An 18,333-nucleotide genomic window follows, 5' to 3' on the forward strand; every position below is an offset into this window, starting at 1 on the left:
GGGCACAGCGCCCTGGAGAGCCCCCGGCCACCCGCACGGATGGGTCCCTGATGTCCAGACGCCACCCGCCCGGGGACTGCAGTCACTCACGCAGGTACAGCACATGGACACGATGAGGAAGGACTCTAGGACGCCAGCCGCCCCCACGATCCACGTCAGGCGCAGAAAGAGGATCACGCCGAGGATGTTCTGGAGGCAGGGCAGGTAGACGCCGATGAAGGTGCCCATGCGCGGGCTCTGGAAGCGAGCACAGCAGTTCCGGTTCCAGGGAGGCTGGACCCTCACCTGCAGGCATCCAGCTGCACGGCCCTGCCCCGGGGGCCCCAGGGGCCCCGGGACAGAAGTTCAGCACGTCGGCCGGGCAGACCACGCCAGGGGCCCAGCCCGTCCTGTCCGACAGCTGGCATGACACCACGGTCAGGTGGTACAGGGCTGTCTGAAGAGGCAAGATGACGTTCAAGGGAAAAACCTCTCAAGTTCAGGGAATTAAAAAAAACAAACAAAAAAACTGGGGAAGATTTGCTTTGAAATCACTTCCTGTAAAAGAGAACAGGCTGCAGTCGAGGGGCTGGAGGCAGCTCTGCCGGTTCGCGGCCCAGGGACGGGCTCCCCGAGGGCAGCAGGCTGCACCCACGTTTAAGGAGGCAGGTAAACTCTCAGGACCAAAGGGCTGGTCTCCACGCAGGAACGCCTGCCCCCACGAGCCTGGACGGGGCAGGGCCACAGAGCCCCATGGGACCCCACAACCCTGGTGCCCTCTGAGGGCACCCCCGAGCGCGTGGGCGTCTTCACGTCTGGGACGCTCAGCTCCCTCTTAATGCAGGGCCTGGGCCTGCCCGCCCATGGGGTGCCTGGCTTCTGTGTGCCCCCTCGAGTGGCCACGGGGCAGGCGAGAGCAACTCAGGGACTTTCCAGTTGTGTAAACTGGGAACGCACTGGCCAAGGGAGGGTGGTGCCAGGCAGGGGGCGGCGTCTCGTTCACAGGTAAGCGCCACGCAGCCACCCCAGCTGACGCAGGGCGTCCACTGCTGTTCTGCACCTGGCGTCGGGCAAGACCCGAGTCACCCTGGAAGAACCTGCAGTTCGCTCCTACAGGCGGCTTTGGTGGACCAGCCCGGCAGGCCGGGAGGTCCAGAGCCCTCACTGGGCGGGGCCGGGGGGGGGGTGGACATCTGGGGATGAGCTCCTGTGCTTGGTTGGTCACAGGGGACAGTAAGGGAAGCCCCCATCCCCAGAGGACCTGGTCGGCCCTAAGTGGGGCGGCTGATTCGTGCCACCCAGAATATGTCCGCCTGGTGACGATGGGTATGCTGAGGGTCCCAGGGTGGCCGGATCCCTCCTGTGACCGAAATCCAGCCTGCAGCAGCTGCCCCAGTGTCTCCAGGGGACAGAGGACAGACAGCTGACCTGCCCCACGGGCAGGTTGTCCCAGGTCCTAACCTGGCCACGGGTCCAAGCCACGCGCTGTGCAGGTTCGCCAGGCTGGACACTTAGATTACATCCCAACAGAAACCATGCTGAGGGGTCTGGGCTGCACTTCCGTGCAGGGGAGGCTAGGACACACCGGGCCGAGCTGGGCAGCCTGGGGACAGCGGGGAGAGCCAGCAGGGGCCAGCACACCCGGGCCCACCACGGCAAAGCACCTGTTCCGAAGGCAGTGGACATCACAGAAGCCCCAGCACGCGCACAGAGGGACAGGCACCGATGGGTGCTGACTGCACAGAAGACGCCCGCGGTTCCCAAAGTCTGGACCAGAGAAGAGCCTCTGAGGCCACAGGCAGTGCCCGGGGTACATGGGAAACCCCAGAGCATCTGTCAGCATGGCACCTGGCCCACAGCATCCATGGTATAACCTGCGACCAGGGCCACCATGGGCTCCCGAGGACTGGGGAGCGTCCTTCAGGGCACTGCTCCCTGCCCCCAGGAGGGCGGCCGGGCCAGGGCTGGGCAAGGCAGTCCTCACACCCCACGACCCTCACTCCAGACTAAGCAGGTGGCACTTCGCAAACACAGAGCAAACGCGCCCAAGCGTCGAGGGAATGGGAGAATCCATTCTGCTGGTTTACAGTAAGAGGTGCCTTCTGTGGCCGGACTTCCTGACAGCCGAGGTCAGGCTGGACACAAGATGCGGGAGGGACTCCGTGCACGCAGGGCTGGTGCCAGGGGCAGAGTGCGCGGAGGAGGGAGAGGCGGCCAGGGAGCCCCAGGCTGCCACAGCCGGCTGCAGGAATCCGGCAGAAAATGCTCGACCCCTGGAGGGGAGACCAGGTGCCCAGGCCCCGGGCCGCCTTCGTCCTGCTGGCCTGGCCGCCGCCCTGCTTCATAATCCCTGAAACACAGCACCTGTGGGCAGTGCTGGCAGGGCCAAGAGCCGGGGGAATGATCACCGTGGGGTCGGAAAAAGCCCTCGTCTGCCCTAACCGAACCTCGTGCAGACGAGAGACAAAGCTAGTGTTTTGCTGGGACTCAGGGAGTGTCCCAGGGATAAGGGAAGAGATGGGACAGGGGAGAGGGGACAGGGGGAAGGGTGGGGGCTCACCTTGACCTCTCGCCTCTTGCTGTCCTCGTCCTCCTCGTGCTCCACCACGCCCTGGCTCAGGTTGGTGTAGTTGGCCAGCTTGTTGAGCAGCGAGGACACCATGGGATTGCTGTCCATTTCCTCCTGTTTGGGGCCAAGCTGTGGGTTAGTTACCCGGATCCCCAACCCACGGGAGCAACGCCCAGCAGGGCTCCCTGCGGTGTCCAGCCCCACACCCGGGGCACACAGGGCTGATGCGGGCCCTCGACATCCCGGACGCCTGCACACCAGGGTCCCCAGTTGGGGTCAGGAGCAGAGGTCGGGGCTCCAGGCCACAGAGCCGGGGTGTGGGGCTCCCCCCATGCACAGTGCCCAATCAGGAGGCCAGCCCTCCGCCCGACCCCCAGCTCCTCACTAGACCGTGGGGTCTCGGGGCCCCGGCCCTGTCATGTGACCGAGTGATGCCTCGGCCCTCGCACTTTGTGTAGAAGGAAGCATGAGTCACCTCAAAAAGTGCCATGTTCTTCCCTTCAAAGCAGTTCTCCGGTTCCACATCCACATGGTTAATAAACGGGCTGTTTTCTCTCGAGTTTCCATCTCCTGGTGGGGAAAACGCCCAGGTCAGTTTTAGGAGCAGCTGGAAGGAGGCAGGGGCCACTGCAGACCCGTGCGGGCCCAGCCCCTCCCCAAAGGCCTGGGGGAGGACCTGTGAGACTCCAGGACCCTTGGCTCCCCCCGCCCTGCGCACACACACTGGCACATGGCCCCACCCCCTAGGCAGGACCCTGCCCCCCAACCCTCCCCCCACGCATGTGCACACGCGCACGCACACACACACACCCGCCCCCCGCCCCCCAGGCAGGACCCTGGATTGCACTTCCCACTCCAACGAGTCAAGTGCAGCCCCCACTGACTCAGCAAGACCCAAGCTGCATGCCGGGGAAGGGGGGCCTACACTGCAGCCAGGACCCCCCCCCCCCCCCCCGACAGGACAGTCCCGTTTCCCAGGCAGCAGCTGACCACGGGGAGACGGTCTGCCTGCCTTGGGGGAGCTGCACCTTGTGGTCTCGGTGCCCACACGAAGGCCCAGGGCAGGCCAGCGTGCCTCAGCTCCACCCACAAGGCTGGAGGTGGTCAGCCGCCCGCACACAGGCCGCGGCAGTGTCTCCTGGTGCCAGACGGCTGCCCACAGGGTCTGCAGAAGGAGCAGGCGCCAAAGGAGCACCTTCCCCGCTGCACAGCGGCTGGCGACCCCGACCATCTGCTCCTGAAGCCGGGGTCATGGCCCTGCCACCTGGTGCCCCCGCCCACAGGCACGGTGCCCCCCGGACCCTGCATCCCCCAACCCTCTGCCAAGGGCCTACACTCGGCACGGCCGTCACCCTGTGCCATGGATGGCATCTGAAAGGAAGGACAAGGGCGACCTCCATGCAGGCGGGGTCACAGCCAGGCCCTCGACCAATAAGTGAGCGATGGCTCCCGCCCCCCACCTATTTCTCCAGGGTCACAACAGGCGTCAAGAAGAGCCTGTACGCCCAACCCACGTGAAACCCATCAACCTCACGAGTAATGTGTTCAGGGCAAAGCGACGCCCCAACTTCACCCCGTCCTGGGAGTGTGGCTCGCAGGGGCGGGTCCAGGCGGACGCAGCCACGTCTGCAAACCCTGCGATAACCAGATGGCCCCAGACCAAGACCCGCAGTGCTTCTTACAAAAAAGTTAGAATAAAAAGACTGCTCGGCGACCGCATAGCCCATCGGCGGGCACGTGGTTTTCAAGACAGCTCAGCCCACGATGAAGGTCTGCCCAAGTTTAAGATCCTGGGCACACAGAACAGCACCCACGGACGTCAGGAGAGAAGCACAGAACAGAATGTGTCTACCACAGGGTTTTAGCCGAAAGGCACGTGGCACTCACCCGCGGGTGCCGGGATGCCAGGCAGTGGTGGCACTACCTGCCGGGGTCCGGGGAGAGGACGCTGGGGCAACCTTCTGCTCAGGAATAAGCCCCAAGCCCCAAGCAGGCCGCACGCCTCCTGCCACACCATCTGGTGTCCTGACCTACGACCCGCCACGCAGGAAGGCTCCCCAGAGCAAGGACCCCAGGAAAGTCTCCAAAACCAGCTTTCTCAGACCCCAGGGCACCGGGTGAGACTCACAGCAGGCCCTGTGGGGTGACCCCCACCACGGTCCAACTTTCTGACAGAATCCCCAAAGGACAGGAGGGTCACCATCCTCCCCAGACACTCAGGGGTGGGAGGTGTCCACCAGCCTGTCCCCGTGGCGGCTCAAGGTGACGAGGGGCAGCGGTGGTGGGCCACCACACTGGGCACAGCAGAGAATCCCTCAGCCCAGGCAGACCCCGAGGGCTCCCCGCCCCTCCCACCTCCACAACCCACCATTCGCCCCAGCCGGTCCGTGGTCTGCACCCCACAGCTTCTTCCGGACCTTAACCCTGTGCTCTCACCAGCTGGCGCCTCCTCGCATGGCCTCTGAAACCACACCCGTGTTTCACGCTTAGAGAAAGAAAAAGCAGAAACAAAGATGGACAAAACAGTACACGGAACACAAACGACCGTATTCCACCGAACGCCGTTCTCCACACTCACCCCAGCGGGGCGCAAAGAAGCGGCCCGAGTGCCCTGAGCGCAGACGGAGTCCTGCACTACAGACCCCGGAGAACTAAGGAGACCAAAGCCTCAGCGGGGTCCCCTTCCCAGAGACCTGGGTGAGCGCTTCCAGACCCGGCCTGCGTGTCTGTGAGCGCACGGCACACACCCAGGCCGCTGGGGCGGGTGTGCGGGGCGCGGGCTCTTCACCTGTGACCGTTCCACCTGCCTGTCCCCCCTGTCGGCCGAGGACACCCCAGCACATCATCGAAGGGACAGAGTACCAGCACGGGGCTCCCGCTGGCCACCCCCAAAACAATCTGTGTCCGAGGTCACAGTACACGTACCAAGTCCACACGCGGGTGAACAACGGGGGACGGCACAAGCACCTGCCGGGCTGCATCGCCCGCTAAGCCACAGGGAGGGATGGGGACGGAAGAGCCCCCGCGGGAACGATGGCTGCAGTGGCGGCTGGCGCCAGACCTGCTCCACATCACAAGGCAAGCACGCCCTGGGGGAGAAGCCGACCCGCTGACCTAACCAAGGTCAAGGTTAACACCAGGGTCACAAGCCAGCCGACACCCAGGGAGAACACTCGTGACTGGTGACTTCACCGGAAAGCCTGAGACAACGCCAGACAAGCACAGAAGCGGCCCCTCAGGGACGCAACACCACAGAGGGCAAAGACAGGCGTGGAATGTTCCGGAAACAGGGACAGCACAGAGACGGGGCAGTGGAGAGCAGCACGTGGCCCACGTCCTCTGATAAAGGACACTGCCGGGCCGACTGGTGAAGCCAGAGGAAGAGCCGCAACAGGGAGAAAGTGCCTGTTACCAGGAGAGGCGTCTCCCACAGCGGCTCAGAAGACAGAGCAGCAGAGGGGGCAGAAACGGGTCCCCAGAGACTCTCCACGGCCTCACAGCTTCTACAAACTCTACAGCGAGAGCTTTTAAAAAAATGTATCAAGCAGGGCGCCTGGGTGACTCAGTCGGTTGAACATCTGACTTCGACTCAGGTCATGATCTCACAGTCCGTGAGTTCGAGCCCCACATCGGGCTCTGTGCCGACAGCTTGGAGCCGGGAGCCTGCTTCGGATTCTGGGTCCCCCTCTCTCTCTCTGCCCCTCCCCCACATGCTCGCGTGTGCTCTCAAAAACAAACAAATGTTAAAAAGCAAAGCCAGAGAAACTCCCACGGTGTAGGGCTCACTCGTACATAAAGAAGCAAGTTTTATCTCGAAGAAACGACAGACTGAAAATTTCAGAATTGAGGCCCGGAAGACACACATACGGGCAGGCACCATTCACACACGCCGGCACACAGGCCTCAGACCGCCACTCGTAACCAGTGTGTGAAGAAATTCAGGCAAAAATCTGAGACCCTGAACCCCCTGGGTGAAAGACAGAGGAGCAGGTCCCTGTATCGTCAGTACAAAGGGGAGGTGCCCAGTACCAGGGTCGTCTGGGGCCACGCGAGCCACACAGTGACAGGACGCCCCATGGCATTCCTGCCTCAAAGCGTTTCTCCTGAAAACCACCCCAAGCAAATGGCCACGCATAAATTCTGTGGCATTCTACGAGCCTCCTGACCCAGATCCTTCAAGCGTGCTGATGCCAGGACAGACAGCAAGGGGGGAAAGGTCCTAGAGCACAGGTCCGCAAGCTTCCTCTGTAAAAGGCCACAGTGCCATCACAAGCACCTGGTGCACCAAAGACAAGGTGTGAACAAGCAGCAGGGCCACGTGCCAATAAAACTTGACTGACAAAAGCAGGTGGCCAGGCCACAGGCTGCAGAGAGCCCAGCACGGGGCTCTCAACACACAGCCGTGTGTGATCCTCAGGGAGGCCGCCAAGCAGGGAGGTGGCCGTCCTGCCTCCCACCCACCCTGACCCGCTCCCAGCTTGCCCGGCAGTCCCTGCCCCTGCCCCACCTCACGGCACATAGGATCAGCCTGTTTAAAGCCCCCCACCCAGCCCGCCAGCCCAGAGACGTCTGCGGAAACCAGCGCTTTCGGGGATCACTGCTCTCTGCAGCCTGACAGCCTCAGCGACCGCAAACACCTGTACCTGCTCCATGGGACACACGACTGGTGAGCAGGCCCAACCCTGGCCCGGGGACCCAGAGACCACGGACGCGCTCGCCCAGGAGCGGACTGGACGGCTGGCGTCTGCCGGTCTGGGGCCCAAAGTCTCAGGAAGTAACTGGAACCTGGAAGGAGCACAGGTGGGCGTGGGGTGCGAGGTCCTGGCCAGCAGCGCTGTCCTCGTCCCCTCCTGTGCGGGCTACTTCAGATGAAGCCACACCTCACCCCGTGATCTTAACACAAAACGTTCAACACGCTTTGTTCACAACACAACACAATTGTGTTCTTAACACAAAATGTTCAACAAAATGTTCAGCTTTTCTGTGAAAGCTGCCCCCTGCCCCCGCAGTGCTGGACACGCATCCAGACAGGGACTCTGCCTCGTCCTCCTGAGGCCCCCGTAATTGCCCCCGTTAGGGTACAGAGCTCGCCCCGCAGTCCTGGAGGCAACTCCCCACCCGCCATCCCCCCCCCCAACACACACCAGTTCTGACTCCGCTAAATGCAATCTCAAGCCCTGGTCAGGGAAGATCGGATGTGACCAGGGGCAAGGTCATCCTGGCAGACAGCGCCTCCCTCCCCCAAGCCTGAATCTGGTTACCCTCCAGACTCCAGGCGCGCTGCACAGCCCTGGCTCCCTTGTCCCCGAGAGAAGTGTGTGCAAATGCAGCAGGCAGGGCAGGGATGCCCCGGGACAGGGAGGCAGGGGCTCAAGGAGGCAGGGAGGCCAGCCACCGACCAGGAGTCCAGAGCCCAGACCCCGGTGGTCTGCTACCAACTGGAGCCCAGAGCCCCAGTTGCTGCTGACTGCTGACAACAGTGTCCTCCTGCAGCCCCGAGGGCCAGAAGCCCCCCCCCCCCCCCCCATCCCTGTCCCTTCTCGGGTTACAGCGTCCATCAGCCAACGTCCCCTGGCTTGGTCTCCTCCTCCTGAGTGAGCCTCACATCACTCCCCACCTCCCTCGGCCTCCAGGTTTGCATCTAGGATTTACCAGTGTCTCTCCCTGAACCGCTCCCGAGAAAGGGGCAGACTGACTTGGGAGGGTCGGCGGCCACCCCCCCTCCTGCCCCCAAATGCAGGCTCTGCTCCGCTTGTGCTGGACCCCAGACATGCAGGGCACCTCCAGCAGGATGGAGTCCCCCCCAGTGGCCCCCTGGTGCATCCGGTGCCAGACCCCGGAGCACGGCCCGTGGCCAGGACCTCTCTGAAACCCCGTTACGGCCGGAATGAGGTGTTTCTCGGCTCCACAGCCCCTAACGGCAGATTCCTGACCCCTGGGCCTTGCCCCCTGCCCTCCACGCACCACATCCAGGACCAGTGCTGCAACCTGGATTCCGGAACCCAGGCCAGCAGGCTCCTCCTGGGCCGGAGGGTGAGTTCTGTGTCCAGCCAGCAAACACTGCCAGGCTCAGGTCACAGTCCCCGCGGTTTTCACGGCACACTTCTGGCTAAAACAGAAACACTCTCCGTGTCGAAACCAGAGGAAATAGAATGAGGGCAAGAACCGTGACAACTACCCCCACCGCCCGCCGCCCCAGACGCCTGCTCGCACCATGCACGGCATCCTATCCCGGGACCGTGCGCCAGCCTTTCCCGCCCCAGGTCCCCGGGAAAGCGGAAGGAAGGGCCGTCTCGGGGACGCGTGTGCCCCACAGGGAAGCCGACGGGAAAGCGGACGCCCTTCCTGCCCGCCCGGCCCCCGCCCAGCCAAGGGCCTCCTCAGGTGTCCGCTGAGCCCGCCCACCCGGGCCTGCAGGGCCACCGCTGGGGTCGCGGGGGAGGGACGGAGGCCTGAGACACTGCTCCCCGAGTTCCACACGGACTAGCTCACGTTAGTACGTGTCACCTGTTTCCTTCACCCCGCGCCCGGGTGCGCCCACCAAAAACAAATCCCTTTATTTGAGGCCAGGGTCACACTTCTGCTCCAGTCTGGGGGTCCCTGACACAGGATGGAGGCACGATCCGCCTAACGCCGGGTCCACCACATGAGTGACCTCCGTGTGCATCTGGCTGGCCTCGTGGAGCCCGGCACCACAGAGGAGTGGCAGGGGGGCCTGCCTATGGCTCCCAGAGGCCCTCCCGGCAAGGACGGAGCCCTCACTTCCAAAGCATCAGATGCATCCTGACCCCAGCACCCATGGGACACCAGGTGTGACCCAAAAGCAGCTGACCCCCGTGAGCAGCCTCATGGTCGGAGGGGCAGTGTGGCCTCGGGGACAAAGCCCCCCAGGCTCCCCCCATCTCCTGCTTGCCCACGGTTCCAAAAGGGGGGGAGGCTCCCTGGGGACCACACTCGGGGACCTCTGGGAGAGGGTCGGCTTCAGACGCTGGAGGAGTGCAGCCCCCTCCCAGCCCGACCACGGCCACCACAGCAACTCGCCGCTGCCACCCGAGAGACCAGGCGAAGACTCCGCCTCTGGGACGTTTTCTTCAGATCCCACACTCATGGCCCCAAAAGAGGGAACATCCCAGGGGGACACTCGGCTACCAGGAGGCGCCAATGAAGAAAAACTGCAAAGCAGGAGGAGTGCCCGGAAAATTCCGGGACACACAGACCACCCGTGTGCACAGTCACAGGCGCTGGCACAGGCACGGCACGCGGGGGCACACTCGTGTGCACAGATACAGACCACACACGTGCACGATCACACGCACTGACAGACGAACGGGCACAGACGTGCCCGGGGAACACGCACTCCCACACGTCTCTGGGGACCACACCTCTGACGGCCTCACGGCCTTTCCTGAAGGGGCATGCCCCCCCCCCCACCCCGCACAAGGAATGACGGACCCCCACTCCCATCGGTCACTTGGCCGTTTGCCCACTCTGGTCTGCCCTCTCCCGCGACCTCCTCCACGTCAGGATCTGCAGTTGGCGACCAGGCCCAAGGAGGGGGTGGGGAGATTCCGCCAGGGGCACCGGGCCCTCAGCCGCCTCCTGGGGCGGCTCCTGTTACGGACACAGGCTCCCGTCTGGCGGGTGACGGAGACCCTGCGGCTCAGGGAGGAGGAAACCCAGACTGACCCGCGGCCACTCCTCTGGTTTCGGCCCAACTCGATCCCTCCCCAGTGACTGCGGAGCCTCCCTGGGAACCGGCCGACGACAGAGGCGAGAGATCACGGCCACCCCTGCGACAGGCCGGCTCCTGGGCAGGGAAACTGAGGCACGAGATGCTCTCCTGCGGGCCCCGCGGCACTCCGGGAGCAGAGGCCAGCACAGATGGGGACGCAGGGGTGGCTGCGGCCAGCACCCTGCAGGAAGCCACCTGCACGCGTCCCCCCACCCCCCGAACAGACACGGGCCCAGCGGCCCGGCACTGAGTCCCGGGAGCCGCTCCCTCTCTGCCGAGGTGTCGGCAAGCTCCCCCCCACCCCGGCGTGGAGCCACGCACACGGCCCAGGGACGCAGGAGATTCCGCGGCCGCCCCCATACCACCCCAGACCACACAGGACTCAGGGCGGCACCTCCGCCTCCTCCCCCACCTGCTCCTCCAGAAGAAACCGCAAGACAGGAAACCGCCCAAGGCACAACGGGGCCAGAGACACGGGAGCAGGAGACCCGGCCAAGACTTGCACTGACACCTCAGCCCTCCACCAGAGAAGCAGCCTGGCGGGACCATCGCCCCCACCCCGGGACACGGGGGCCACCTGGTGGGGCCCACTCACCCTGTGATCCCCCAGGACCACGGGGGGTCACCTGGTCGGGCCCACTCACCCTGTCCACCCCCCAAGGACACCTGGTCAGGCCCACTTGCCCCATGAACCCCCAGGACACGGGGGGTCACCTGGTCGGGCCCACTCACCTGTCCACCCCCCTGGGACGCCTGGTCAGGCCCACTCGCCCTGTGAACCCCCAGGACACAGGGGTCACCTGGTCGGGCCCACTCACCCTGTCCACCTCCCCCCAGGACATGGGAGCCACTCACCCTGGGACACCTGGTTGAGGCCTGCTCACCGGGGCTCCTGCAAGAGGTTCGAGGACCCACATGATGCCAACAGCCACGGACAAGGGAGCCGGGGTGCAAACAGCACAGCTGGCCGGGGCACCTCACTTTGTCCGGCCCTAAGTCCTGCTGGAGCTGCTGAGCTTATCTGCACAAACCAGGCCTCTGCTCTGAACAGGGAGTTCCCTCCTTTTCACAAAAGGAGAGACGTTAAGCCTCTGTGCTGTCTCCGCCAACAGCACCTGCCCTAGAGCCCCCCAGAAGGGAGCCCAGGCCTGCGCGGGTCTGTCCCCAGCAGGTGCCCACACCTAGCTGCCCCGACCGCCAAGGCCCAAACTCCCACCGCCGGGGAGGACCGGCTCACGTGTTCCCGGGTGCCACAACCCCGCAGGCCTGCTGGGTCCTCGTCCAAGGCTCCCCCACCCGCCCCCCGGCAGCGGGCCTTCCTCTGGCCCCGCCGAGGGCAGAGCTGGAGACGCCCGCCTGCCCGGCACAGCTGTTGGCTACGGCGACACACCGCAGGGGGCGCTCAGCCCAGCGCGCCTGCCCTTGGGCGGTGGTAACACCTAACAACACGCTCTGCCCTGCGGGCTCACGGCTGCAGCGCCCGACCCGGCTCGCAAAACGCACACCCCACTGTGGGTGACAGCGGCAGACCCCGGGCCAGGGGTCCCCACAATCACAATCAACCGAACGCCAGCTGCCCCAGCTGTGCAGGGATGAGGAACGGCCTTCTGCGGCGGCCCCCACAGACAGCAGCCCTGGGAAGGTGTCCCTGGCCCAAGATCACCGGTCCTCCGACGCAGGAGCCCGGGCCCGCCCGGGAGTCACCCAGTCATGCGCCCTGACAGAGGGTTCTGCGGTGGGCAGTCCCCCCGCCACTCACCCGCAGGATCCCACCGAGCACGAGAACCTCGGGCCCACTCCGGCCGCCCCTGTGGGGCACCTAACGCCCCGAGAACTCCATCCACACCCCCCAGGGACACAGGGTAAGCAGGGAACACTTGAGGCCATTTCCTTGAAAGAAATACCCCGAAACTCACCTTGAGCCTTAACCTCTGAGGGTGGGCAATGCCCCGTGGCCCCCAGCCCCTCAGCAAGGTGAGTAGGGGGCCCCACAATCTCCGACTGTGCCCACAACACCAACAACGCACAGGCCCCACGGAGCACCCCCAGCAGAGAGAGACAGGTGACGGTGTCCAAGGACGGCCAGCACAGCAGCCTCTCCACATCTAAGCCCCGCAGCCGCCAGAGTCGGCTCCTTCCTGCTCACAGGCACGAGAGGCCGGCCTCTCAGTCCGTGCAGAGCCCACATACCCCACGCCCCCCCAGCCACCACCCCCTGCACTGGGCAGCGAGGCTCCACGCCGGCCGGCCCATCCACGGAATTCCCCTGGGTCATCTCAGTGTCCCGTGGCTTCAAACTCTGACTCATCGCGCCTCCCTGTCTGGGGCCAGGCTCACCCCGGAGGCCACTGCTTTTCACACATACCCGGGGGGAGGGTGGCATTCCAGGGGGGGCCACGGATCACCCACAGACAGCCTGACCCCTGCTGGTCCAGCACACGGATACGGGCACAGCCACAGACCCAAGTGCCCGCGTCACCAGGGAAGGCCAAGTGAGCAGAGGGTCCGTCTGTGGGGTCAGCCACAGCCCACCTGGCGAACGGTGACTGGGTCGGGGGTTCACCAGGACTCCCCCACCCCCACGGGGAGGCTACAGCTCAGAGATGCCCCCCAGTCAGGACAGCCACACAGCCAGGGACATCAGAACCAGAACAGGCCGGTCTCCGCATGAGAGGCCTAGCCTGCCCCCTGGCCACTCTCCCCCTGGCACCACCATCCCGGCACCCAAGCGTCCCCTTCCACGAGGCCATGCGGACACCCAGCAACCACAGGGCACTCCACTGTCCCCAATGTACCTCAAATCATGTGCTGGCCCCGCAGCCTCCACGTCCCCAGGAGCAGGACACACGCTGATCTGAACACTGACACACCCAAGGCCACAATGGACACCAGCCGTGGTGGTCGCTCCAGTCTTCACAGAACTGCCCTGAGGGCCCTGTAACTGGCGCAGCCCCCTCGGGGAGCGGCCACGAGAGGCAGACCCTCACAGGCGCCCCTTGTGCCAAACTCACGGCAGCCACCCCCCACAAGCAGCTACCACGGCCAATGGTGTCCACAGCTCAGATACCCATCCCAGCATAGCAGCATCACACTGAGAATGTCTAGGGAACTTTCTAGAACAACACACTCAGGGATCTATGTGGCAAGTTTCCTCATAATGGTCATGGGAACAGATCTCACATCAGAGGCACAGACGTGTCTCACCACCACTTCCTCAGCCCGGGTGGCAACAGACATCCCCTGAATGACACCCCAGCCACGTCACTGGGCTGAGAGGGCAAGAACAGATGCCCCTGACACCCCAACACCACGTGACCACCAAGCCCCTGTGCCTGCCTCCCCTGTGCGTGCACACACAGCCCACAGGCGTGCACACACATGCACACACATGCACACGGATACACAGCCCACGTGCGCGCACACACGAGCCCAGCTGGGGACCTAGTCGAGCCAAGGGCCTCCCCCAGGAAGACCGTCTGGGAGCCCAACAGGCGCACAGAGACGTGGGAACACGCCCCACGCGTGCTTCCTTCCACCTTGCCGCTTCTCCACCGGAAACCGAGTCTGGGCACACACGCACGTGTGGTAGCCCCCCTCCCCCACCCGCCGTCTAGTATCACGACGTCTCCCTAAACGACACAATGAGACACAATGACCGCTGATAGCCGTTTCCAAGACGGTGCTGGGGAGCTTGCGCCAGCCACGGACTCTCTGCCAACGGGACGGCGGGCCGCCTCCCTCCCTTCCTGAAACCCCGTGTCCTCGCCCAGCAGAACCGAACCCGGAAGCCGCCGTCCTGGCCGCTCTCCAGAACCACACAGCTCACTGAACCCTTGCCCCCACCCCAGGCGAGCTTGACCACTCCGGCAGCGGCGACCCCCCCACCCCGGGCAGCAGCCACCCGCGGCGCCGAGAGAGAAGTCGCCTGAGGTCCAGGGCCGTGGCTTCGGAGTGCTGCCCGCTGCCCTGGCTGCCGCGCCCAGGGAAGCAGAGCCCCCTTCAGAGGGCCGGGAGGAGACCCTTGGGTGCCCCCAGGAGCTGAGCTGCAGAGCAGAAGTCACAGACAGGAATCCAAAAAGGGGAACAGTGACGGGGTGAGGACGAGGCTGGGGTCAGAGCCCTGGGGAGTGAGGAACAGGAGTCTCAGCCAGGGACGGGGACATAGGGCTACCGGCCGGGTCCACCCTCCAAGGGCTGAGCCCACCGACCTCCGTGGGGGCCCAGGGCCTGCGGCCATGCCTCACTTGCACACCTGCCAGCTCCAGAGCCCCCACAGGGCCTGGAGGGGGCTCCACCCAGGCCCAACACTCAGGAAGGTTCCCAGAAGTCCCTAAAGACCCCACACTTGGAAGTCAGGAAAAAGCATCCGCACTCCCCACCACCTCCCTCCCGGAAGATACTTCCACCAAGAAACACAACACCAAAGGACGGAACTAACCCATCCTTTCCGCCTGCGGATCTCCAATCACGAGAAAATGCAGGACATTAAAGGTCCTCAAGAAGGCATGGCTCCCCACCACCCGCCCCCCAGGCAAGACAAAGCTGTCATCCAGAACACGCCCCTACCTCCCCCGAAGCAGGTAGGGAGGCAAGGAGGGTTCCCGGCAGAAAGCCAGTGCTGCCCTGGCCTCCCCCTGCCCAGGCCTGCATTAAGCACCACCGGGTGAAGGGCCATGTCTTCCTGGCTCTAAAGCACCAGCCACAGGCCCACCAGCCGGGCAGCTAAGGTCAGTGCTGGTGTCCTCCAGCCTCCATGCCGAAGGGCCGGCAGCAGTGGGGGCCTCCACGCCCACAAGATAGGCCCCAGCTTCACGACGCATCTGCTGGTGTGCGTGGAGCTGCGGCAGGCCGATGGCGTAAAGGCTCCGTCCAGCCCAGGACCGCGGCTGAAGGAAGGGAACACCCGACAGTCCCGCCGAGCTCTGCCAGGCCAGGTGGGCCTATGAGCGGAGCAGTACTCCTCCCTGACTCCCACCCGCTCTCAGCACACCCTGGCCCCTGACCCCCAGCTGGGGTCTCAAGCCTCCTATTTCCAGACAGCTCCGGCTTCCAAAAACACCCCAGAAGGGCCCCCTCAGTGTTGCTTCGCCGCCACCACCGGGAGGCCCACCCAGAAAGCCAGGAGATTCCCCAGGGGATCGGCCAGTCAGAAGCACCAGCGGTCCTGTGATGGAGCCAGGCTTGGCCACTGGCGGGGATCAGCCCTCAGGAGAGGCTCCTGCCGGGCCTTCCCAGCTCGCAAAGGACTTTTCCTCCACCAGAGTGACCGTCACGCTGGCCACACGACACAGTGCCAGTCACACGGCACCCTGAGCACCAAATGGGCTCTGAAAGCTCACGTGCAACATCAGAGTCCAGCCTAGCAGAGCCCCCTCCCCGAGCACGGTGAGCACGGTGACCACGCAGGGGGCTCCACCCTGTCTCTTCCTGAGGGAAGATGAAGAACAGAGAACACACAACTCAAAGACCCAGCTGACTTCTGCGCTGGCTCGGCTGAGCGAGAGCACGGCCCGGGGACCGAGGCTTCGTCACCAGGCAAGCACGCGGCCCACGCCTGGCATCTGCCTGAGCTCCCGACACTCAGCTCCCACAGGCCGTGAGGTTCCTGAGGAGCCCGGGACAGAACCGAAGGGGTCAGAGGATGAGACAGTGGGCGGGGGCTCGGACCCCGGCCCCCCACCAGCCCAGCTGGGCAAGAGGCCCAGCTCCCAGGCAGCGGCAGTGCCCAGCCCCCGGGCCCTCGGGCAGGAGGAAATGGGCAGGAAGAAAATCACCCCAACTTCAAAACAAGATGCACTCCAAGTCTGGAAAGATAGGACTGCAGTCGCCGGAGAAGGGGCCGGCTGACGGGAAGCGGGACACCCAGGCGAGGCAGGAGAGGCTCCTCTGGAACACGATGCACTTGATGTGGCCGCTGTAACACAGCGCACCCAGGAAGGACCACGCAGGAGCCCCCTCAGAACCACGGAGGGCCGGGCACCCAGACTGCCTTCACAGGCCACCCGCTTTCAAGCCCTCGAGCCAGGCAGGGGCAGTGACCAGCCCCAGACCCCCGCAGGCAGACAAGGACACAGAGGAACAGCCCAATGAGGACAGCGCCTTCCCCGGGGGCACCTGACACTGGTTGCTCTCAGGAGGTGCCTGACCTAACCAGCCAGGGTAGACGGCCCCCAGCGGTCTGAGGCCCTCTTTCCTTAACCCCTGGAGCAGGGAGCCTCTGCCCAACCGCGGAGGAGTGAGACCTGGGGCTGTGGGCTGTCCTCTGACGACCCCCAATTCTAGAGGGCAGCTACTGAGGGTGACCTGTTCATCAGCCACAGAGAACCCGGGGTCTGAAGACTGCAGGACAGAGGGAGCAGGCCTGGGGGGATCCGGGATCCCGGGATCCCCCCCCCCCCCCAGAGAAAGTGAAAGCGCTAGACGTCTCCTGATTCCGGAAACAAAGAGGGTGAGGAGGACCCTCGCCGGCCAGCGCCAGGCTCTGCAGGATGGGGCGGCCCCCTCCCCCAGCCCGTGGGAACCTGCCGACCTTCCTGCCGACGACCCCAGAGAGCGGGTTTGTCGGCGGCCAGGCGAGGCGGCGCCCAAAGCTGGGCTCCCAGCCGGGGCTTATCTGGCCGGAGCCCTTTGCCCCAGCGCGCAAGGGCAGAGCAAAGGCAACAGAAAGGAAGCAGGAAGGCACTGGGGCGGCCCCAACCCCGCGGCCCTACCGGGACTGCGGGACCGGGGGCTGGGGGGTTCTCAGGCAGGGCGAGGCCCCCTCCCCGTTTCCATAGCTACACTGGGCGTCCCACACCTCCTCCCGTCCCACCGAGAGTGCGAGAAAGAAGGTGCTTCCTGTGTCCCCGTGGGACTGGGACACGCAGGGGGCAGCAAAGCGGAGCCCACAGTCCCTGGGAGCATAGGCGCAGCAGGGGCCCTGAGCCCCGGGGACAGGCTTGGCGAGGGGGCTCTGCAGGCAGGGGGGGTGCGGGGACAGGGGTGGGGGGGGGGTAAGGGGGGGTTCGTGAGAGGTGAGACCAGGGGGAGAGAGGGACCCGTGGGGAAGGGGAGCCTCCGAGGGAAGGAGTTGGGGAGAGCGGGTGGAAGGCCAGCCCCGCACCCCTTCCTCGAGGAGGCCGGCCTCCCCGCGTCCCCCGCTCCCGGCCCCTCCCGGCTCGCCCTCCGCCCCCTCCGGGGCTGCCTCTCCTCCCGGCCGCCCCCGGGCCCCGCGCAGCCCGGCTCCGCCTTTGTCCCGCGGGCAGGTGCGGCCGCGCTCACCCCGGGCTCTGGCAGTCGGGCTCGCCCTCGGGGGGCCCCGGCGCCTCGGTCCCCTCGGTCCCCTGGCCGCCGCGTCCTGGCAGCCGTCCGCCCGCGCCTCCACGGGCACCACGGTGAAGTTGGTGGGCATGGCGCTCCGACTCCGGCTCGGGCCCGCGCTCCGGCCCGCGCTCCGCCGACGCGCCGCGGGACTTGGGAGCAGGGGCGGGGTCCGCGCCGGCCGCCCCCGCCCCCCGGCCCGGCTCTCCCCGCCCCCCTGGCCACGTGACCTCACCTGCCGTCCCCCTAGGCCTCCGGAAAAGTTTCCGCGCAGGGGGCGGGGCGGAGCGGGGCGGGGCGCCTTCCGCAGAGGTCCCCTCCCCAGCCTGCGCTCGGGGACGGCCCGCGCCCCCGGGGGGTCGCGCCTCCCCCAGCGGGTGACAATCCGCTCCTGCACTGTCACCCTGCCCGGAGGGGGGCCCTTGCCCGCACTAGCCTCCAAGCCGCCGCGTTCCTGGAGGCCTCCGCCCGCAAGGTCCTCCCACACGCAGTCTGGCCCCCCTCGAGGACAGAGCATTACCCCCCACCCGCTCACCACACCGTGCGCGGATCTCGTCTCCCCTTCCCTCCTCCTTGCCTGGCTCAGGAGCACCCACAACCTAAGGAGCCATGCCTGGCATAGGGTGGGGGGCAGAGGCTGCTGTTGGGGCCCAGTCCTCGACGGACAGAACCCAGACACAAGTACCGAAGCTCTGAGACAGGTCCAGGCCCACAGAGGACCCCAGGCCTTGCCTTTCCCGGCCTCCACCCTGGG

At 65.4% G+C, this 18,333-nt stretch overlaps 1 protein-coding gene across 6 annotated transcripts in view; it reads right to left on the reverse strand.

Moving 5' to 3' along the window:
- The window catches only part of SLC12A7 (solute carrier family 12 member 7), a 76,064-nt gene that overhangs the window by 20,347 nt on the left and 37,384 nt on the right, over positions 1-18,333 (reverse strand). For 4 of the 6 annotated variants that reach the window (XM_053906841.1, XM_019438285.2, XM_053906842.1 and 1 more), the window contains exons 2-4: positions 3,024-3,118; positions 2,540-2,662; positions 91-237 (exon numbers count right to left, since the gene is read on the reverse strand). In XM_053906841.1, coding sequence (XP_053762816.1) covers positions 91-237; positions 2,540-2,662; positions 3,024-3,118 — 365 coding nt within the window. Of the gene's footprint in view, positions 1-90; positions 238-2,539; positions 2,663-3,023; positions 3,119-13,075; positions 13,199-17,540; positions 17,727-18,333 lie in introns of those variants that run through there. The other 2 variants (XM_053906844.1, XM_053906843.1) reach the window with 2 other exon arrangements.

Source organism: Panthera pardus, unplaced genomic scaffold (assembly GCF_024362965.1).
Source record: "Panthera pardus isolate Hobbes unplaced genomic scaffold, ASM2436296v1 HiC_scaffold_2, whole genome shotgun sequence".
In the NCBI taxonomy this organism is placed as follows: Eukaryota; Metazoa; Chordata; class Mammalia; order Carnivora; family Felidae; genus Panthera; species Panthera pardus.